The sequence below is a fragment of the Mya arenaria genome, chromosome 17 (genome assembly GCF_026914265.1).
Source record: "Mya arenaria isolate MELC-2E11 chromosome 17, ASM2691426v1".
NCBI classification, from domain to species: domain Eukaryota; kingdom Metazoa; phylum Mollusca; class Bivalvia; order Myida; family Myidae; genus Mya; species Mya arenaria.
The window spans coordinates 46,509,038-46,533,291 of record NC_069138.1 but is presented as its reverse complement, the minus strand read 5'-3'; the positions used below and the strand labels follow the sequence as shown (position 1 = coordinate 46,533,291).

General features: G+C 35.9%; 2 protein-coding genes across 7 annotated transcripts in view; both read right to left on the bottom strand.

The window, feature by feature from the left end:
* LOC128223930 (uncharacterized) overlaps window positions 1-5,688 on the bottom strand; it is a 73,353-nt gene extending 67,665 nt beyond the window's left edge. For 2 of the 3 annotated variants that reach the window (XM_052933416.1, XM_052933413.1), the window contains exon 1: window positions 5,533-5,688. The gene's annotated coding sequence lies outside the window, so the exon portion shown is untranslated. The remainder of the gene's footprint in view (window positions 1-5,532) is intronic. The other variant, XM_052933417.1, reaches the window with a different exon arrangement.
* A 4,054-nt stretch (window positions 5,689-9,742) lies between these two features.
* LOC128223928 (uncharacterized) lies at window positions 9,743-22,848 on the bottom strand. Of its 4 annotated transcripts, none has more exons than XM_052933410.1 (5): window positions 22,592-22,848; window positions 11,701-12,019; window positions 11,450-11,492; window positions 10,578-10,688; window positions 9,743-10,359 (listed from the first exon to the last, which is right to left on the bottom strand). In XM_052933410.1, the coding sequence occupies exons 2-5, from the start codon at window positions 11,995-11,997 to the stop codon at window positions 10,046-10,048; spliced, it is 765 nt and encodes a 254-aa protein (XP_052789370.1). In that variant the 5' UTR covers window positions 11,998-12,019; window positions 22,592-22,848; the 3' UTR covers window positions 9,743-10,045. The 4 variants fall into 4 exon arrangements, with proteins under 4 accessions (XP_052789370.1, XP_052789369.1, XP_052789371.1 ...); XM_052933409.1 differs by having other exon boundaries at window positions 22,771-22,830; XM_052933411.1 differs by lacking the exon at window positions 22,592-22,848 and adding an exon at window positions 21,921-22,029.
* Between the last annotated feature and the right edge of the window lie 1,406 nt (window positions 22,849-24,254).

Here is a 24,254-nt window from a genome sequence, read left to right as displayed (position 1 = left end):
ATGTAAAACACTTATGCTGTCACATACTTTTCTGGGTTTGCAGAAACTTATTCTTAGGAGTAGTGAGAATTACAGAATATACAACCGAAGGTCTGTATTTTGATAACATCCAGTTAATAGACCTGTGAATATGATCGTTAGCTAAAGAATTACAGCTAAGATTCGTGGGAACGGAGGCACAATTATCAGCAGTAACAATTATTGGAAAGCATGTGCAGACGTCCGAATGCATTTGTACGGAAGTGAATTTAGGGCTCACAATCCTATAATTTAATGAGTGTTTTTAAAAGGAATACAATATGCGGCTTGGTAATAATCGTATACCTAAAGTTTTAAATGTCAATGAGTCCTTGTTGGTAGTACCTTTTACGGACCATTCGTATGCAATGGGGGAGAGTGCCCTTAACGGACTGTATCAGAACTCAGGAATGATAAGGTCCCGATGGGAAAAAATATATGAAAAACTACAGAATCAAGTCCAGTAGTCGAAAGCTTTAACACAAACCCCTTTAAGTGGTACAGGGCCAAAGCCAGAATCATAGATCATGAACAACACACAAACTATAGAAAATATAAAAAAGAGGGTAATTTAACAAGGATTGTTCAGTTACCGCATTTCAACTGTCACAAAATGTAGATTTAATGGGGGCGTAACTAGTTTCCGAGCATAAACTCACACTTTTCCGAACAATTCCGAATAAAGTGTGTGGACTAAATTGTGTTTAAAATACTTTTATTTAGAAATTGATATTGTACAAATTAAATATTTAATAAAACAATTGTGTTTCCTCTTTCTAATAAATCGTCCATACATAAAAACCTGGGTCACGATAATAATTCCATCGAACTCATGTGACATGATAATGATATCACAAAGAAAATTTAAATGTTTTCCTAATATTTATTGGTGTAACATTTGTTAAGGGTAACAATTCTGTCTGATATTTTTCAAGGAAGTAAGACGAACAGTTTGAGGTGTTTCTTTGCAAATATTTTGTGTGATTGTGTGTGATTCAATGACTGCATTAGATGTATCTAAGGCAGTATTTTTCACGATTTGTCTGACTGCAATTGGGCGAAATAAGGAATCTCTCTCATTGTTTAAAATAATTCTTGCTCGTTTCTTCAATGGTGCATCTTAACGTACATTGTTTTCTCAGTCATTTATTAAATGGAATGTGCTTTGAATTGATGAATCATCATTTTGTAAAAATATTGTGCGTCATTGTTATCATAAGTTGTGCTTTTATGGAATTATTTATGTGGAATATAGAAACTTGTCGCGGATCAAATACCGAATTAACAGCTATATAATAAAAATAATCTTGACATTATTGAACAGTTTATCTCATAGTACCTGAAATCTTGCAATAAAAGTATATCACTATCGTGCCGAACGAAATGGAAAATATAATTAATATAAACCATCTATGTTGTCGAAAAGATAGGAATTAGGACACAATCTGCCGGGTATTGTGATTTCTTACACACAATTGGGACATTTCTTTACGGAGGAGTATAATGCGTTTTCTTAGTTGCTTTAACCTTGTCAATATAGATGTCTTGTCAAAACTCTGTCGTTTGATCCCAATAAAAAGCTACAGAAACACCTCTGAAGATACAAAACAGATGAACAAATTGCCATTGGTCTGAAATTTTATTTGCATTACGGTCGGAGTACTCCAAAGTGTCAATATTTAATAGGATCAAGGTCATAGACTACTCAACGAAGTCCTTATATATTCTAAAGGTAAAATAACAATTTGCACAGTAAATAACACTTAATTCTAGTGTTTCACGACCCCCAACACCATATTTAAGGAAAAAGTCCAAATGTGTATTCAAGCAACGTTTAAAAAAATATTAAATTTATTAGAAGAAAAATAAAATGGATTGAACGTAGCCACCGTGTATTCGATAAAATGACATCATCAGGTGTATGTGTACACACAATACGGTGAAAATGTAAACAAATAAGTAGATCAAGTGGATCCGGCATGTTCAGACTGTTTTTGAACTTACAAACCATTTAACTTCAAAACCTATACATTTTGAAAGTAGCCAATGGTCTGAGATGGTATAGCCATGCTTTGATTATGTATTGCGTAAATTAAAAAAATAGGCATATTAAAATTTACGAGTTCTCTTTACGGTATATGTTGTTGTTGTTGCTGTTTTGAAAGCATGTTTTGTTATCTTCGAACTCATTTTTTGTCTTTAAAATAATGTTTTAGAACATAAATAAAATGTAACGAGGCAACACAATCAGGTTGATTTGCTATAAATGTAGAGATCGGATGTGTATTGGTAGAACAACATCTTGTTCGTCATTGTTATGATCATACATCAAAAGCAATATGTTTGAAACCCATAAGACATCTCACCACAGAAACATTGAACGCACTTGTGGGGTCATGTTTGATAAAGTGTTGGCACATGCGTAGGATAAGCAATTTACAGATTGGTTTAAAAAATAGAGGATACACAATGTTCAAATGTGCTTTATAAAAACGTTCCCTTAACACAATTTACAATTGTATAACAGCATCACAACAAGATGGTATGATATATTTTTCATAATATATCAATTGCGAATACACTGATATTCTTACAACCAATTGCCATATCCTTCTTTCTTCAGATTAACTGCGGCCGCCTAACCCATAAACGGACATACGACGACAAAATGTTCTAAGATCAAGAATTTCGGTTAGATATTTAGGTATAATTACAAACTTATTTAAAGATTAACATCAAAATTCCGTGTTACTCGTCCTACGTCTTCATTCCAAAACATGTTTCGATATGGCAGTACATAATGCGTCTTATTTCTGCCATTGGCATTAGTGCGGCGAATTGCAAAAATACGAGAATGCACCAAGTGGCATCCTGCCATTTGGCGGATTTTCGCCTTTCACTCGCCCCGAAAATGCGAAAACACGAAATAGCAGAAATCAGCCACCTGTTTATACGTAATCAAATGTTTGTGAAGGTTTTCCTGGTTTCTCAGCGTGTTATCTATCTAACATTATGCGTTTGTTTTATCGGAAAATATTTGCCCAACATATATATATACTCTAGACTTGGAAAATAGAAATGACAATGGTACCATTTTATTATTAAGCATTGTAATGTATTATTTCATTATAAACAACCAAATAACATGAACCTATTAAACGATATACCTCCACCTAAACACTTGCAATGACACTATGTCAAAATCTTTCCAAACAAATTGGAAAATGTACTTAATATGGGCCGTCACAAAGATAGTAATTAAAACAATATGTTTGCAACTATTTTTGGCTACAGAATCAGAATTGCTGTAATAAACTACAAGTCAGACGTTCAATTGGATCACAATTGTTTTACACTCATTTTTGCGACCATGAATTAAAAGAAATATGCTCCAAACTAATAATACATCTCACTACAGAAACATATTTCTTTATGTTGTCTATCTAACGCGTCTGTATTATCGTTGACCAAATTGAGATTAAGTAAAGACAACATAAAGGATGAAACAATTAAAATATTTTGATAATTATTAGATTAACATTTTATTCAGGCAGTATTTTAAGAAGTGCCGTTAACTTTTAAAAATACTTAAAAAAAGTTTTTTTTATTGCTGTTACCTTTAATAAAACACATGGGGCATGGAATCAGTACATCCTGTGTTCATGCAATGCTTTGCTTATACAATGCCGCGTTTATGTTAATACTTATCTCCAAGTTGGCACCTGTGTGGGGTTATATTTTAACATTTTATTTATGTTCAACATTTATAAACAACATAGCATTTACTTATGCTTAGTCACTATCGTTCATTCTCCTTAAGAATTGTGTTATTTATGTTTCTCAAATTGTTCAGTATAAAAAAGGACAGGGATATTAAGGAGAAGGTTCCAACGTTTTCAATATCCTTCACCATTCAGACAAGGACAAAGTATAAATTAATTATAGGATCCAAAAATCGATTCATTAATTGTTTGTAAAAATCTCTTTATATTATAGTATATTATACACCTTAAATTTGGAATGATAATTCTTGAATTTCCATGCCGTTAGTTCATGCGTGGTAGCATTAAACGGACCATGTAATGTATTTGAAACATTTATTGCCGAAGGTCTGTATTTTGAAAACAGACAGTTAACTTAGACAGTTAACTGTAACTTGTAAATATCATCGTTGCCTACAAAACTACAGCTTAAATTCGTGGGAACAGAAACACACTTATAAGCAGAAACAATTATTAGAAAGTATGTGCAAACGGCAATAAACGTTTGTTGGGTCAAGTTAAGAATTTAGTGCTCACAAGCCTTTAATGTAATTTAACGGGTGCAATCAAAATGAATAAAATATGCGGCATGGGGTTCATCGTATAACTTAAGTTTGAAATGTGAATGAGTTCTTGTGGTTGTGTTTCTTCAACAGATCATTAATATGCAATGGGAGAGAGTGCCTATTAATACGATTGAAGTGGTTAATACATCTGGTGGAATATATCCTTAACGGACAGTATAAGAAATCAGAAAGGAACAGGTCCTGGAGGGGAAGATGTTTATATGAAACATTACAGAAATGAATCCAGTAATCGAAAGCTTAAACATAACTCCCGTTCGATGGTACAGGGCCAAGCCCAAATCGCAGAACAACAACACCCAACATACAGAATGTATAAAACTGTATACTAAGGATTGATAGGGTACCGCATTGGAACCCTCATTAAAATGTATTTTACTGGGGTAAAACTTGTTTCCCAGCATAAACCCACACCGAGCATTATCTACACTTCTCAAAACAATCCCGAATAAATACGAAATGTAAAATCTGATCCAAGTATGCATAAACCTGAGAAAACGTAGAAATCAAATTTTGCCCTTTCGCTCCTACGCACAGGGTACAGAAGATAGAAAATCAGCTTTTTATGTGCTTATCAATGTTTTCACTCCCTGAGCCAATGTATTACTACTGTGCGCAAGAGTGCACACACATACACACGCACGCACGCACGCACGCACGCGCACGCACGCACGTTCGCACCCACGCACGCACACACACGCACACACACACGCGCACACTCACACGCGCATGAACGCACGTACAAACGCAATCACACACGCACGCACGCACGCACGCACGCACGCACGCACGTAATGTGCACACACACACACACACACACACACACACACACACATTACAACCGATACTTGTTTGACCAAGTTACATTATCCTAAAGTTAACTGTGATACTCAAGAGATATACTGCTGACTATACCTGAGAATGATTATATGAGATGTCAGTAATACCTTAGTGGGCATAGTTACAACATCGCTATGGTATCGTTGATTGACTAAGACAATACTAATATTATATATATCAAAATCAACCATCGTAATTAAACAGATTCATAAAAAATATAAAATGATTCGTAATGTCGAGTTCCTACTTTCGATTTAGTTGAACATTTCACATTTAAAAAATCTGACTATGATATTTATACTTAAAATTATAAAAGTAATAACACTCACCGAAACATTAAATATCGCATCTCTTCTTCAAAACCTTTTATCTATTATCAATATTTCAAATCTAAATGTTATATCGACAACATTCATTGCCGAGGCAGCTTATTATTATAAACACTCTCAGCTATGAAGCTGTCTGTGTTACTCAGTGTTCTATATTTAGCATGCTGTGAGAAATTGTTAGCAAGATGCTGATCAGAACAGATGATGTATTTGCTTACAGTACTATATGTTAAAAGGATGACCAAGCCAACTATTCCAGAAGTTTTCTTTGAAATTGATTGTTTTCCTTTTTCTGACTGGTGTTTTGTAATTCCGGGATGGATATCTTTTCTACGGGACTTTCCTCTCCGACGTTTTTGGTCGACTCATTCTAGTCCAAACCAGCAAGGTTTATTCTTAGTTTGTAATAGCCTATTCCAAAACAAATTATTTTGTCTACATACTGTAATAAAGCATTATTAAATGATTCCAGATAAAGTGCATCCATACAGTAATTGTATTTTTCAGCCTCCTCGTAAACTGGGATGAACTTTAAAACACATGTCAAGATAGAAATAGCCTTTCAACTTTCATACTTTGGGTCCGTTTTGCATCTTGATGTTGATAAGCATTGGTCATGGCTATCTTGGTAATGACAAATGAAATTCAATTTTTTTTTCTCAAAACTTCGGCATCAATTTCACAATTGTTCATGGAATGAACTACATGGGTTATTATTACAGCTTTATTGTCTGACAATTATCCATGCCACCCAACTCCTCTTCTTGACTTGAAACCTGATGGTATTTGTTTGGCTGCCTAAGGAATTCTTTTCGTCATATGCAAGATGTCATTGGCTTTTTTGTTGGACTCTGCTCTTCCTGTACATATTTGGTGATCTGGTTATTATTGTCATGGACATGTACGTTTACAGTGTCGTGCATATGTTAAAATGTTAAGAGCTTTGCTTTCGATTTCTTTGCTTCATTTTCCACAAAGTTTTATAATAACATATAGGCTCTTTGGTGTAATATTCGCTAAAATCTGCAATATTTGTAGCTTCACAAAACTTTCGGAATTGATTTGGCAATATACCGCTTGAAAATTATCCATGACAGAGCCTGACACTCGCTAAGCATTTACCATTCTCCAGGTGGGGAGAGGATGGCCAGCTCATAACATGTGATTCCTTACACTGTATGTCTAGTGACATTACCCCGTGAATGTTTTTGTGAGTTGGTGTTTAAGCTTCTTTTGGCACTTGAGATCATGGGCCTGTAATTGAGATACCAGTTTTTGTACAGATGACAGACAGCCGATGAACAACTCCTCTGATTTTGCATCCTCCAATGTACAATATTGATACATAGGTCGAAAGTCCCCATTATTTTTATTTGCTTCCTGCATCGTATATCTGCTAGGCAAATTCAAATTGATGAAAAAATCACAAAGCCTATGAAAAGTGAAAATGTTGAAACTGTTTTAAACTTTCCTACACACCAAGAAACAACTTTATTTTATCTATTATGTTAAATAGTTCCACTTTCTCTGCCTGCTCCTTGTAATAAAATTCTAATTTACCACGTGAATTGATACCCCTTGATAAAAGTAAGATAGCTGTGTTAAGAAACAAAAAAACAACTGAAAAGTGGTCATAACACTGGCTATAACTTAGAAGCTGTTGACAACTTCAATTACCTTGGGACTGTTTTTAAACTAAAGTGAACCAGTCAACACTAGCGGGGAAATGCTTAAAGGCCAATCATGTCCATCTTTCAAATAAGAAAAAAACAAGCCACTTAAACAAAGTACGATTTGTCAATTATGTATAATTATCACAAGTTTTGAATTGTGCTTGTGGAATTTGGGGGTTGGAAATAATAAAAAGATTGAAAGGGTTCATCTGACGTTTTGTAAATTATCATTACACGTAAAATAGTCAACATCAACGAAGTTCAAAGTTTATTGTTCAAAAGGCCCATACACAAACACAATAGCATAATATATCAACCACTCATGATAGATAGTAATAATGACATTGTTATGATATCAAACTCAAATGTCCATACAATGTTTTCCTTCTTCAAATGCATAATAAATAAACATTGCTAATTTACGTACATTCAAAGCATTTGTACTAGACATTAAATCATAAAATTTATCAACAGTAGTGTTTTCTCGATAGTATTTTGCAATATAAACATTCCTTAAAACATTATATAAAGGACATATCAACAAATAATGGAATTCATCTTCAATATAACATTCGCAGAATGGGCAAGTGCATATCTCTCTGTATCCCAAAATGTTTACCAGTTTCTATAGAAAGATTGTGCAGAACATCTGAATGATGCAAAACATTTACGAAATTTAGCTACATCTAAAACATAAACATATGTTTCAAGCGTTAAATTTGTTTTATATTGAGAATATAATGATAACTTTCTATTCGCTATACATCTTGCTATCTATATTTGCAAATACTGATCTTTTAACCTATTAGTATACTGGAAAAAAAACAACGTAACATTATTGACATGTTGGCTTTTCCAAATGTAGCCAAAGCCGTTACTATATAAATTTTCTCTTACAGTAGTCACCTAATTACAAACGCCGATGCTATCATAATACAAAAGCATATTATAACATAAAATATAGGGTATCTAGTTTTCGGCATATTAAGAAGGCGAGTCCAGTATTTGATACAACGTGTAGATGAATATATATACATAGGAAAAACGTTTTGTTGAACATTCAAGAACCTCTTGCATCCCAACATATGTACATTATCAATGCAAACCATATTTTTAAGTCCCCACAACTCTGAGCCATATAACATAATTGGCATGATTTTTGCATCAATTACTTTGAAAAATATTTATATGGAACATGACTATAATTCTGAAACGAACTTAAAACATGCTAGAGTACTCGTTTTGCCTTAATTGACATATGTTCTGCCATTTTATACAGAGATAATGTACTTGAAAAATGAACACCAACATAATCAAAACCCTTTACAACATCAAGTTTACTATTTGCATAATACCAATTTTCATGTCTTGATAATTGTCCACCATTCTTAAATACCATAACTTTCGTTTTGTCTATATTAACAACAAGCTTGCATTCATTGCAAAAATCCTGTAAAGTATTTAACTGCCTTTGTATGCCTACAACGGTGTCAGATACACATGTAATATCATCTGCAAACATAATTAGAAATATTTCAGTTATATCAGGAAAAAGTTGTAAACCTCTTAAATTGTTTTTTATAAACAAGCTATGCAGTTCATTTACAAACAAGGCAAACAATATTGGACTTAAACTAAAACCATGACGTAATCCTATTGGACAATCAAAAACATTGGAGAGTCCTGTTTTTGGTCTTAACAACACCTTTAACAGAGGCGTATATTGACTTATTAGTTCTATACAAACATCCTGAGATATTGTTTTTACGTTAAACATCATACAATAATGAACGGTTAACAGAGTCAAATGCTTTTTTAAAATCTGTAAAAGCAACATACACAATGTCAATATAAGGTGAACTTTGAAGCAAGGTGTGTATGTGTTATAACATTTTGGTGTAAAACACTCAATAACGGTACTCTTATAGTCAGCACAATGAGTTATGGTCTTTTAGCAGACTCTTGGAAAGAGAAGTCCAATTGAGCCATTAATATAATGTAAAAATATTGCTGGACACAGCTGGAGTTTCAAATGTTTGGATTAATCCTAGCTGTATCGATATGAACTCGTTACTAAGTTTATAAAGAATGACTTATTTATCAGTTTAAACAATCTTGGTACAACGCGATGAGTAACAGCCCCGTTTTGTGTACTATAATTTCTTCAATAATAACTGGAAACATAACGCCGAATTGACTGACACCTATATATCTAAATGTATTCTCTTACAGAGATCCGTCGGGGAACACAACACATCCAAACTATAAAAACACTGGACTTGTTTTAAGCAATACAGAGTAATTGTAGATGCAAAATTGTCAACGGCTTAAACGCTTTTCCTTTTGATACGAATAAATCTCTCACATATATTTAGTTTGATAAATAAATATTTATAACTTCTTTATCAGCCACCTCGTAAATGGAAAAAACATAGCGTGGAAACCAAACAAACATGTAACTATTTATTGATTTATATATCTTGACGATAATCACAACAACACAAATCAATAACAAATAGAAATGCTGCCTGAATGAAATAATACTGTTTAAAATGTCTAGTCAAATCTAGTCATACACATTTCTCAGAATCGCTATGACCAGCACAATAGGCATAAACACATATTTGTCTTCAATTTTTTATCAAGGGAAATGACAGGGACAAGTGATGTAGCCTTTAACTCCCTTTAAATCCTGTGTAAGGACTCAAAGATCAAGGAAAATCAATTTTATGTTGTTTTACTTACACACCAATATAAATGTTTTTGTGTATTTAGCAAACCTTAATCATTGTACAAAACTCTTGGTATAAGAAGTATGAATCGTACAATTAAACACGAATTTACGTGAAGTTGTAAGTGAAGTATGCAATAAAGTTGTCCGCTGAAGAGTTACGAGATATAAACTCTGGGTGGCTCACAGACACGGAGATCCGATCGTGCTTTTGGAGCTTGAAAACTGCGGACAATAAACTTGTAAAAGCATCGTGGTTTTGTTCTTTGATGGATTTATTGCGTTGCATTAGGACACTGGTCGTTCCAAATCTGTGTAGTAGCCTAGTGTTCTGACGAAGATCTCCCCCTCGAGTTCCAGATGAATGCAGTTGTTTGCAGTGAATGTACGGCTGTTTTTTATTCCATCTAAGTTTTGAATCACCTATGAAAGAGAAACAATAACAACTTAGATCTAAACTTGATCGAAAGATATAAATGTTAAAATTAAAGTCCTTGTTTATACATTTCTGGAGATAGAAGTCTGATGAGACGCGTGGTTAATGATATGTTATATGACGGAAAAATAAAGACTAAAATGGTTTTCCTGAGAGTGATATTTAATTTTAAAACTTATGATATAAACCATGGTAGAATGATCACCTTGAACAATAAAACTTGGAACGGCATCTAATACTCCGACCAGTTTCGCTTTTGGCGTTTTGATGTCCCGTTCTAAGTCACAGTTGTTGACAAACGATTCTCCGATTATACCTGTATTAAAACACAGCTGTGGCACGATGCAAAATGGGTAATACAGCAATAGTATGGTTTACAGTTTGCAGATTTTAGAATATAGTATTTTTCTGTTGATGGTAACTGTTAAAATTATTTTACACCACAAGTTAAGAGCAAACAAATCTAACCGTTATTTAAAAACATTTAAAGCATTTGTAAGATATAATCTTGACACACACTTTCTGCGTCGATCGCAAGATCAACAAGAACTTGATCAAGGCATTTTTGAAAAACATGTTCCACTCTCCAAACATCTCGAGTTCCGCATCATTTGTGAATTGTACAAAGCTACTCATTAAAACATACTTTTTGTTTATAAATAATAGACAGCAAACTACTCATTTAAAACAATATCGTCTTGTTAGAAATAATTCAAAATACATTTCCTAAACGGTTAGCGGAGGTGTTTGAAGTTTTAAAGTTTGACCTACTGATTCCAAGATACAAACACATCATTTTGTAGTCATTATTAAAACAGATTGACATTAGACCCGTTGTTTGTTCTGATTTTGAATTTGTACTAACTGGAAATAGTATTTTATCAATGATTAAGAATGATGACAGTAGACGGTGAAAAACTAAATATTTCAACGTAAACATAATACTTTTGACAATAAATATTAAAATAACAATCCATACATACATGCAGTAAACTTCTTTTCTGATCCGATGCTTTTGAGACCGGACGGATGTCACATATAACCATAGTATTCAATGAATGAATGGTGATCACTTACTTGAATATGCTGTACTTGAGTCGTAATACTGCAATGACAATTCCTAAAATAAAGTATAGAACCGTCAGCAAAGCATATGACTAATGTTTCGATCATATTAACTGTTTATTTTTTTATACATTTCTTTTTGTAAGCATTTCACTCTATCAGCACAGTACAGATATCTATTCTATAAGGTACACATGTTTTAAAAATAGAAATGAAACATGTTTACACTGTTATTAACATTAATTTGGCACTATGTACATTACCTTTTTAGTAAGAAGCCGTACGACATTGTGGACATCACCGTAACATAAAGAAGAGTTATGCTTTTGTCTTAGTGCATTGATGTCCTTATCAGTGTTATTGATGTTATATAAGGATGACTTGAGATCATCGCATGCCATACACTGCCTGTTGGTCTCGAGTGGTGAAGAGGTCGGATATTTAAAACGCCATCCCGATATCAGACCGAGAAAAGTGACTGTCTGCGTAATAAGTAAAATCAGAAATCCAAAAGTAAGCCATCTCGTTTTTCTTTCTTCCAATGTGCAGTCAAAGACCATTGTCGAACCTGCTGTTTCCTTCCTAAAACACATTTGTTTTTCAAACTCAATACCATGCTTATCTACGAACTACTTACAAAATATTAAATATCTACAAAGTGACAAAAACTCTTTCTTGTTATGCCGAGATGCAACTGATAAAGCAATCAAATCATCTATGTTATATTTCAAAATTATGTTATATGACCGGAAAATTGAACGAATTATATGAAATAAAGAAAAAGTGGTATGTTTATTTAAACGTACACTTAAAAGAGAAAGAAAAACTAGATTATTTCGTGTTCGCCTGCTCATGTTTTGAAACGATAATGAACAAATCTATTTTTGTTTCGCCAGTAAGCTTTGGGGTTTTCGGCCCAAAATCCGATAAAAAAAACTAAGTGTTGTGAGCTAAACAGCGAAATTCGCAGCTGGGCTTTGTACAACAAACACTTAATCACACTCTTAACATAGGTGAACATAGGATGGATAGTTAACCTCGATAAAAGTCAATTGTCATTGTAGTGTGATATAAGGGCAGCTTACTCCGTCTTATTCAATTACAATGCGTACTAATGAGGCATTGCAAACAAACTGAAAATTTTAATAAATATCGGATATAGGATGCTTTTCCGAAGGCCTGCATGACGTCGAGCTCAGGGTTTAAACGAGTATCGGTCGAGACAGAATAAAATCAAGACGGATGTATGTGGTATACACCCAATGTGACGTGATACAGGTCGCCAGAAAGGCTTTATATCTTAATATTCTTTTGGGTATAGGCGTCCTTTGAATATTGCCATATTTATATGAAAAACTACAGAAACAAGCTCAGTAGCCAACAGTTTAAACATAAACCCCTTTTAATGGCATAGAGTAAACGCCAAAGACATAGAACACAAAAACAAAAAACACAAACAAGAAAGATGGAACAACCTCACAAAACTCCACAAACAGCACAGTGCATATATACTAAATAAAAACCATGTGTGTTTATCAAGGATTGTTAGGTACCGCCTTAAAACGGTCAGTAAAATAAAATATTACTGGGTGTTTAAACAAGTTTGCGTGCACAACCTCATTTTAACCACAACATCCCTGAAAAAAGTAAAAACGTAAAAGGTAAATCTTATCAAAGTATGCCGTAACTTGAGTAAACTTAATAATAAAACAAATAACTAAACTGTTTATTATATAACTAATTTTCTAACGTCTAGCAAATGTAAGCTTGGTATGTATATTAAGAATGTTAAGAAATTGTTGCCAATGTAGATGCTGATGTTTTATGCCATTAGTTAAACAAAAAGAAATTTATGAACTTTGGTAAAAATGGAATGAAGGAATGAATGGCAATGGTCTTCTAACGTCTAGTATTTCATTTAACAATCCGTGTACCATTAAACATTTGATATAGATGCATCTGTTAGTTAATGTTTAAAACAGTAAATTGTGTTTAACTTTAGCAACAAGTTGTCAAAGGCATGTACGGTTGGCCGGTCCAAATTCAAAATGTCACAAAGCAAGAGGAAACAAAAGTGGTGAGAATGCTTAAGAAAGAGGTTGAAACCTATACCTAAGATATCATTACAGGCTAGATAAGTTGGTCAATACACTTTTGGAAAGCATGTCATTGACCTTAATTATGGTGCAAACACACCTGGAAGACGTCAACAAAAAGAGAAAAGTCATGTTAAGTATATAGCTATGTTAATAAACTGTTCTGAACACCTCTCGATGTACACAGTTTATAGAAGAAAACTAATAGTGCTGTGTAACCTATGAATTTATTCACTCAACTTGTACTTACTTTAATGGAAGAAATTTTCCCGCAATCTCAATTTTAGTCAATTCATGCCCCCTCACAGTGTAAGTTTCTATATTTTATTGATTGTATGTCTTACTTGCATGATTTTTCACTTCTGTGATTAATGGTTAAGGCTGTATGAGGAGTTCCGCTCTAAAATTTTGTATAAACTTTCGTACCTATGTTACTTCGTACCAATTTAATTTCACCTCTTGTAAAGTGTACTGTACAATTAGTCCCAACACCAATTAGCATTCAAATATCATTGTTAATTTCTTAATCTAAAAGCTTTAGGCATTGTTGTAAACGTGTTTGTATATGTAATTCATTGAATGTGTGTCATTTCTGTCATTTTCTTTAACAATGTCTGTTTGTATATTTTTCAGTCTTTTACCGTTTGATTCATCAATAAAGGGTTACACTATCTGCACTCTTGAGTAATACGTGCCCCCGGTACCGCTATAAAATAGAGCTGGCAGAATAGTAAAAGAACTGGGCAACGGACGCCGATGATAGATGACAGCCTGTCATCGAACCTCTTTCACACGGATCATCAGAAGAACGTGTCGACATCATACGAATAAACTGACTCCATGTTCCATACAGACTTATGTCCCGAGTTAAGAAGTTAACATACAAAGCAATGGAGATCTACAATAAAACTGTTAGTGACTATAATAACAAGCTTCAGCCTCTGTGTGATCAAGTGATTCAATCTACCAAGTATAATATTTCAAGTTACAATCGCAGTGAGCTACACACTCTCAGAGGGAATATAGAACAAACATTTAGTCAACTCAAAACCATTGATAAAGAATTTCAAGACTACTTGAGAAGAATTAACACTGAACAAAGCAATCTCGAGTTATCAAACTTGGAAAAAACTGTCTATGAAGTGTATAATCAAGTTGATCGTTTCTTGTGCCAGATAAACACTAAGTTGGACACTATGAGTGAAACTTCATCTATCAAAAGTGGTTCGTCGAGCAGATCAAGTGTCGTTTCACGTAAACTGGCAAAGGCTGAGGCCGCAAAGGCAAAGGTCGTCTATGCTCAACGCCAAGCTGAGCTCATGAAACAAGAAGCTCTTATTAAAGCAGAACTTTTTGTGCTAAAAGAAGAAAAAGAGGCAGCGGCCGCCGTCGCTGAAGCGGAAGTGTTAGAGAGAGAAGCTTCAGGAACGCACTCAGTAACATTACAACAGCTCCCGTTTAAGGCGACTGATAAAACTGATCGTGTTTTACAGTTTGTCGAACAAAGTTCACGGATACAGCCAGATATTGAGCTTCCGCGACGTACGGAACCACAGTTTGAACCGCCATTGTTTCAGCCTGGTCAGCCCACTTCGTCGTTTTATCAACCTTTACCACCATTTAACACTGTCCATACAGATAAATGCGACCATGGTCAATTGAGCAAATTCTTGTTGAAAAAGGACCTTTTGTTAAGCCGCTTATACAAATATGACGATCGACCAGAAACATTTCCAATATGGAAACAGAGCTTTCAGACAGTTCTTACAGAACTGGATGTAACACCGGTGGAAGAGTTAGATCTGTTGTTAAAATGGCTCGGAACGGAATCCAGACAGTACGCAGTCACCATTCGCGCGGCTAACATTCACGACCTCCCTCAAGGGGTAAAGAGAATATGGGAAAGGTTAGAAGAGCGTTATGGCACTCCGGAGCAGATTGAAAGCGCTGTGTCTAAGAAATTATCACAATTCCCAAATCTGACGAACAAAGATAACAAGAAACTGTATGAACTTGCCGATATAGCAGCAGAAATTGAGTCCCTGAAAGAGAATCCTAGATACTCGGCTTTACTGGCAGTATACGATTCATCGTCGGGAGTGAATAAGATCGTTATGAAGTTGCCACATAGTTTGAGAGAGAAGTGGGTTACTCGCGCCGCGAAGTATAAAGCCCAACACGAAGCCGTGTTCCCTCCATTCAAAGAGCTTGTGAAGTTCCTCAATGAAATAGCCCGTATCAAGAATGACCCTGGTTTAATGTTCGATCATATTGAAGCAACGCATTAAACGTTGCAACAGAAAGTATTTTCGAGAAAAACAGAGGTCAACGATCGTGTGCAGTCAACGCATGGACCGATTGAAGAACGCTCTCAAGAAAAGTGTCCAATACACAAGACTAGACATAGTTTGAGAGTATGTAATGCTTTCAAAGCAATGAACCAAGAGAATAAGAAACAGTTATTAAAAGAGAACAAGTTATGTTTCAGATGCCTGTCTCCTTCCCATATGTACAAAAACTGTAACACAAACGTGAAATGTGAAGAATGTGGAAGCGATAGGCACTGTACGGTGATGCACTTCACTTACAAGCCTAGAGAAAGTCATGGCGGGGAGGAAACTAAGAAACATGTAGTTGCAAGCAAGTGCACTAGTGTCTGCGGGAATGCAGAATTCAAGGGGAAGTCATGCGCGAAATTGGTTCTCGTTAACGTTTATAAAAAGAATCGGCCTCAAAATCAAATTAAAGTTTATGCCATGATCGATGACCAGAGCAACAGGTCTCTAGCAGGACCAGAGCTGTTCGATTTGCTAGACCTAAATGCAACGATGACTGAATATACCCTTGGATCTTGTTCCGGCCAAACAGTCGTTAATGCACGAATAGCAGTGGGATGTGTGGTAGCAAGCCTTGACAATCTCACGATGTTCGAGTTTCCCAGCTTATTAGAATGTCAAAACATACCAAACGTGAGGAGCGAAATCCCAACCCCCGAAGTGGCTATGTCCCATTCTCATCTCCGAGACGTTACAATTTCGCCTCTGGACAACAACGCGAAAATTAGTATATTGATTGGTAGGGATCTGTTAGAAGCCCACCATGTACTTGACCAGAAGATTGGCCCACGCGGTGCCCCATATGCGCAGAAGTTACCTCTCGGATGGGTTATTGTTGGCGAAGCATGTTTAGGCAACATCCATAGAAGTGATTATGTGAATGTGAAGAAAACATATCTGTTTAGTGATGGCAGAGAATCTGTTCTTACGCCATGCCATAATGGTTTACACGTTTACCAATGTCCAGGCAAGTGTTCGCAGGCAGTACGCGAAGATGCCATTTTTAAGAGAACTCGGGATGACAACAAGCCAGGCTTTTCGAATGATGATAGGGAGTTTATGGCCATAATGGGAACAGAATTCAAGAAGGGAACCTCTGATAAATGGTTTGCGCCTTTACCATTCAGAAAAAGACAGACCAAGGCTTCCAAACAACCGCATTGCTGCAGAACGGCTGGCGAAGACGTTGGACTACAACTTGAGAAAAGACGAGAACAAAAGAAAAATGTTCACCAATTTCATGGAAAAGGTCTTTGAAAACGGCCACGCTGAACTGGCTCCAACTTTACTGCCTGACCAAGAGTGTTGGTACTTACCTGTTTTTGGCGTAACGCATCCACAGAAGCCAGACCAAATAAGGTGCGTTTTCGACTCATCGGCAAAACATTGCGGAATTTCGCTCAACGATGTGCTGCTCACTGGTCCAGATTTCACTAACAGTCTTCTTGGTGTGCTTCTACGGTTTCGCAAAGAACCAGTTGCGATTACCGCCGATATTCAACAAATGTTTTACTGTTTCAACGTCAGAGAGGACCACAGGGATTATCTACGATTTCTCTGGTACGAAGACAACGATCCTAAGAAGGCTCTAACTGAATACAGGATGTGCGTACAAGTGTTCGGGAACAGCCCGTCCCCGGCTATCGCCACGTATGGGCTGAGAAAATCGGTGGAGTACAGTGACAGCGACGTTGTGTCATTCGTTACCAACAACTTCTATGTGGATGATGCCCTGACCTCGTTACAAAACCCAGCCGACGCTGTGAGTTTGCTTAAACGTACACAAAACGACCTACAGGCACATGGGCTATATCTGCACAAAATAGCTTCAAATTGTGATGAGGTTATGCTCGCTTTTCCGTCAGATGATTTAGCAAAGGATCTCCTAGGAATCGACATAAAGAACGAAACTTTGCCTGTGCAAAGAAGTCTTGGTTTGCAGTGGGACCTGAACGATGATACATTCATATTTACAGTCTCGCCAAAAGAAACACGTTTCACCAGAAGGGGTGTATTGTCTTTGATCAATAGTATCTTTGATCCTGTTGGATTTCTAGCACCGGTGACTATCCAAGGGAGATTAATCATGAGAGACCTGACCTCCAGTACACAAGGGTGGGATGAACCATTACCTGATACAATGTCGACGACATGGAAATCTTGGGTGAACACTCTACCTGATCTGAAGGCAGTTCGTATATGTCGTACATACTCTGAGAAAGGCTTTACGCAACATCCGAGTAGTGTCCACATCTTCTCAGATGCTTCAGAACAAGCAATTGCTGCGGTGGCTTATTTACTCACTTTTGAATCCGACACCCAACAAATTGGGTTCCTATTGGGCAAGTCTAAGGTTGCACCCATTGCCGGACACACGATCCCCAGGTTGGAACTATGCGCTGCAGTCATGGCCGTAGAAATAGCACAAACTGTAGCAGAACACTTGGGAATTTCTATTGAGACATTTACATTTCACACAGACAGTAGGGTTGTCCTAGGGTACATCAACAACAACACGCGCAGATTTCATAATTATGTCAGCAATCGTGTAGAGCAAATACGGCGTTCAACCAAACCAGCACAGTGGCGATACGTTTGTACCAAACTGAACCCATCTGACTGCGCTACCCGTGGTCTTGCAGCATCAGACCTTATGAATAGTGCGTGGCTCCAAGGACCCACACATTTGACCAGTGAGAACAGTGTTGACAGAGAAACGTATCATCTTGTCGAACCAGAACACGACAAAGAGTTGAGAGTCGATGTCAATGTCTCTAAGTCAGCAATTAAAAGCTGTCTTGGTTCTGAACGCTTTTCGCGTTTTTCTGAGTGGAGGCGCCTAGTGCAAGCTATCGCATACCTTCAACACTTTGTGGAAAAGGACCAAGCAAAATCTCAACGCAAAGAGGTACCATCGTACCAAAAGGCCGAAAAGTTCATCATCAAAGTAGTCCAAGCCGAGAGCTATTTGAAGGAACTAGACTGCCTCAAGTTAGGAAAGCCAGTTTCCAAGCAAAGTCACATACTGCAACTAGACCCGTATCTAGACGAAGACGGTTTGTTGAGAGTAGGAGGTCGCTTGAGTCGGAGTAGTCTTTCTACTTGTGAGAAAAACCCAATAATCATACCAGGTGATCATCACATTTCAGTCTTACTAATACGCCATTATCACGAGAGCGTGCAACACCAGGGAAGACATTTCACTGCAGGTGCTGTCAGGAAGGCCGGATTCTGGATCACTGGGGGTAGTGGGCGAGTTTCATCGTTCATATTCAAGTGCGTCAAGTGCCGCAAGCTTCGGGGCAATCTGCAAACACAGAAGATGGCTGAACTACCTTCCTGCAGACTCAGTGAAGCACCACCATTTACTTACGTAGGTGTAGATACATTTGGCCCATGGCAGGTTTCTACCAGACGCACTAGAGGAGGACAGGCAAGCAGTAAGCGATGGGCAGTGCTTTTCACTTGTATGACTGTTCGTGCGATTCACATCGAAGTGGTCGAAGAGCTTTCGTCATCTGCATTCATCAACGCTTTGCGTCGCTTCGTTTCTATTCGTGGCAAGGTCAAGGAGTTCTACTCCGATAGAGGTACAAATTTCGTTGGGGCTGTCGACGAACTCAATATGAAGGCAACACAAGTAGAACAAGGAGATGTGAAAAGGTTCTTGTATGATAATGGTGTTGTATGGAAATTTAACACACCCCACAGCTCCCACATGGGCGGTGCCTGGGAGCGCATGATTGGTGTTGTTCGTCGCATATTGGATTCGATGCTAAGTGACGTCAAGAATCTGACTCATGACGTCATTGTGACACTAATGGCGGAAGCTTGTGCCATTGTTAATTCACGCCCATTGGTACCTGTCTCTAATGACTCTGACGTACCCGAAGTGTTATCTCCGTCTACGATACTTACCTCAAAGACCGGCACAGATGAACAACCCCTGGGTCAGATGGATGTCAAGGACATGCTACGTAGTCAGTGGAAACGAGTCAAACATCTTGCAGATACATTCTGGTGTCGTTGGCGGAAGGAGTATTTACAGACGTTACAGCCGAGGAGGAAGTGGAACCACGATGAAGATAATATTCGTGTTGGTGACATTGTTTTGCTGAGAGACAAATCGGTCAGTCGTATTTACTGGCCTATCGCTCGTGTTAACAAAGTGTTCCCTAGTTCAGATGAGAAAGTTCGTAAAGTAGAAGTATTGGTCTACAAAGATGACAAACAAGTGAGCTATGTTCGACCAATTGTTGAGATGGTATTGCTTGTTAATGCCGCCGAGTGATTAAGATCAACTTGTATTAACATGCCATTTATGTGACTTTTCAAATAGATATGGATTTTATGTGTTGTATTTTGATTAAGGTTCATATTTGACATCTTAAAAGTATTTTCCTATACTGAATCAATGTAAATAAGATTTCAGTGTGTTTTTTAATTGCAAGTGCGTACAGTGGTTTACATACTTTATACAAAATCCAGATTGTTAGGAATCACCTTGTACACATAAGACTTAGTACACCTTAGGTCAGGTTTTATGTACTTGTATATGAGGTTGATTATCATTTTTTAGCATTTAGTAACTTGTCAGTTTTATGTCAAACTCTATGTAACTGTATGTTTATGCTCATTATACAGTATTACACTTTAAGTCTCTAGTCGATGTGTGTGTGTTACAAAAGAGTTGTGTTTGTTTGATTTAAGTTGTACCCTCATATATTATTAATGGGTGATATTAGTTAAATATCAGACGGGGAGTGTTCTGAACCCCTCTCGATGTACACAGTTTATAGAAGAAAACTAATAGTGCTGTGTAACCTATGAATTTATTCACTCAACTTGTACTTACTTTAATGGAAGAAATTTTCCCGCAATCTCAATTTTAGTCAATTCATGCCCCCTCACAGTGTAAGTTTCTATATTTTATTGATTGTATGTCTTACTTGCATGATTTTTCACTTCTGTGATTAATGGTTAAGGCTGTATGAGGAGTCCCGCTCTAAAATTTTGTATAAACTTTCGTACCTATGTTACTTCGTACCAATTTAATTTCACCTCTTGTAAAGTGTACTGTACAATTAGTCCCAACACCAATTAGCATTCAAATATCATTGTTAATTTCTTAATCTAAAAGCTTTATGCATTGTTGTAAACGTGTTTGTATATGTAATTCATTGAATGTGTGTCATTTCTGTCATTTTCTTTAACAATGTCTGTTTGTATATTTTTCAGTCTTTTACCGTTTGATTCATCAATAAAGGGTTACACTATCTGCACTCTTGAGTAATACGTGCCCCCGGTACCGCTATAAAATAGAGCTGGCAGAATATAAACTATGATTAAATCAGAAAACGGTTGTGATAGTATTGCTAACTCCTATCCCGGACAATGATTAAATCGGAATACGGTTGTGATAGTATTGCTAACTCTGATCCCGGACAATGATTAAATCGGAATACGGTCGTGATAGTATTGTTAACTCTGATCCAGGACAATGCTTAAATCAGAATACGGTTGTGATAGTATTGTTAACTCTGATCCCGGACAATGATTAAATCAGAATACGGTTGTGATAGTATTGTTAACTATGATCCCAGACTAGTTAAGCTATTAAACTATTTAAAAAAAAAATATTGATGACCATGAACAATCACAAAGGGATTAATAAGAGCACTTGATACGTGAATTTTTCCTGATATTCTAACAAGGAGTGATACAATGTATAACTATAAAGAATGTGGAAATCTGTAAAGGCCAACCGTTCATGTCTTATCCTCATTTGGTTAACAGGAGTAGATCATTATGTCATTAACAAAATGACTCCAAACCGTCCTGATGCAAGTATTTGAAGATGGGTAAAAACCGAGACATTTACTAGTCATATTAAACGTTGAATAACAATGCAAGCCGATTTGAATTCAACATAAGTTTTATTCATATGCTACATAAAGTAAGTAACGAGTTGTGTAATGACCTTTAAACATCAGAATGTAATATCGCCAATACACCTCAAAACTGTGTTGCTAATTTTTAAGCTAGACTGACCGCTTTTATTGGTTTGTAAACGCGTTTACTTTACAAAACCGAACATAATCCATAATCCATATGTCTGTCACTGTACATCTTATCTATGTTAACGTTTTAATAGTTATCTAAATATGATTGAACAAATCTGATTTTATATTTGTTAAACAAGGCTGTCGAATGTGTGTGTATCCAGGCTACTCTATTGTGTTTATGACGGTAACAACCCTCGCATTTTATCAACTCCTGCTGATTATAATGTTTATTCTTCATTTATACAATAACATTTCATTACCAGATGTGAATTTAAGTAAATTAAGCAGGCATATAATTTTCTATTGTTATTGCCTTACGTAATAGTGATTCAATACGCTTTAACAAACACATCTGATTTTTTACTGGGTCGCATGAGGGTCCCAATATATTAACAGACATCTCAAAGAAACACCTGACTTCGGTGGTGGTTGATCTAACGAACGGTTGTGGAAATCTGCCTGTTTGTGAAAACTTGCTTGTTTTTTAAATCTCATCAAATATACAAATTGATCACATTCGCTGATAGATTGGCAGACTAATAGGAAGATGCTAATAACAAATAGATATTTTTAAGAGTTTACTAGAATCTAATAAATCAGAATATAAATAGCTACTTAATGAAACTGTAGCAAATTTGAGCACTAGAACAAACATACCTGGCTTATTTCAACAGAGTAAACAATGGAATTCCATATAAATGAGATACTTATATATTCGTTAAACAATAATTTGATCATAAACACGATCGTGCTTAAATCTCTTGTCCCAGACTATTTCCCGCGAGGATTATTATTTATACACAAAATCAATAGATTGAAAATGAATAAGAAGTGACCTTCTCAAACATTCCGACATGTAAATAATCAATGTGAAGGCGAGTTTCTATCATACGTGTCTGTAAAGAAACTGTCACCCTAAGATTTTCTTCTATTTAGACACAATTGTAAATTTATGTCGTCTTTGAAATGAAATGAAAGGGAATGCAATCATTGAACGGTTTGCAATTTGTATGGACGCTTTTCATTGCGGAAAATCTGTAAACGTCTTTTGTCCAATTTTAGTTGAAATATGAGATATTTATATTCATCATTTAAGGTATTTTCTTTTCAAACTTGAGACGCATTGCGCTAAACGAGCTCTCTAAAATGAGGTAATATCAAATTGATTATATGTTTAGCGTCAGATTCCAATTTAAAAGAATAAAAATCAAACAACATGTCAAGTAAAGAACAAGCAGTGTGACTCTGAGATCAATAAACAGCCGGCGCATAGCAATGATAATCTTAAAGACAAAACTAAACCCGTGATGTTTAAAACATAACAAAGGCTCAACATGTTTATCCATCATAATTACGTCAGTCTTCTTCGTTACATTATGATAGTTAAAAACTGTTGTTTTAATTACTTCGAGTTTCTTGAACGACCCAGCCAGTTGATGATAAATAAAGAATTAACGTCGCACGGCCTAATCAGATGTAATATATTTTTGGCAATTTCAACTTGCTTTTGTGGTTCTTTATTCGTTTTGTCTGTCTTGCTTGATATTTATTTGTTTGGGTGAACCATTGGCAGATAAAAGTATTCACTCTTCAAATAACAACACTGTGTCGATGGGTCTTTTTGCATGCTCACAATGTATGTTTGTGGCAGGCTTATTATTGAATTTCTCGAGGAGTTTTATATTACGGTACAATAAAATGATTATATAAAATATTAATATATTAGTGTCACGTTGCTTACTCCACCCAGTGTTACTGTGTGTAATGGCACGGCAAATCCCAAATTTCAAACCATTGGTACAATATGTGAAGTATAGTTTAAACAGAAATAATTAAATACATAAGCAGGATCAAGTTCTTGCCATATTTCTTCGGCCAAATTTAAGTAACATAAAGTGATGTGTGGAGTAATTGAATGGCATGTTTGTAACAATTTAATGTTTGAGTACTGCGGTTGCACTGACTGAATATTTAAGGAATGAAGTGCACGATTGATGCGATTATCGTGGTATGAATGCAGTTGGACTAGTTAAAGTGTTTAGAGTTCAATATCAGGCAATTCGTTAAATATATTTACACCAAAATTCCAGAATTGTTATTTAATACTTAATTTCTTTAAGGAAAACCTTAAAAGTAATTCTTTCTTACCCATTATGTATATTCTTACTTTAAAACATAAAATTGAAACGACAATGGCAACGCTTAAAGGCCTGCTGACACTATACAAACATTAACAAGATGTTGAATACGCGATGATTTAGTGAGCCGAACATATTCAAAGATGTTGCATTTATCGGAAAATATTCGCATTTGGCGAAAC

Bases quoted from the DNA above. Each gene is read 5' to 3' on its own strand.
- LOC128223928 (XM_052933409.1), bottom strand. From the start codon at position 22,790: ATGTCGGAATGTTTGAGAAG. The intron at 12,020-22,770 runs GTCACTTCTTAT...AATGTGTTTTAG, and splicing joins ATGTCGGAATGTTTGAGAAG to GAAGGAAACAGCAGGTTCGA. The intron at 10,689-11,449 runs GTAAGTGATCAC...GTTTTAATACAG, and splicing joins CTCAAGTACAGCATATTCAA to GTATAATCGGAGAATCGTTT.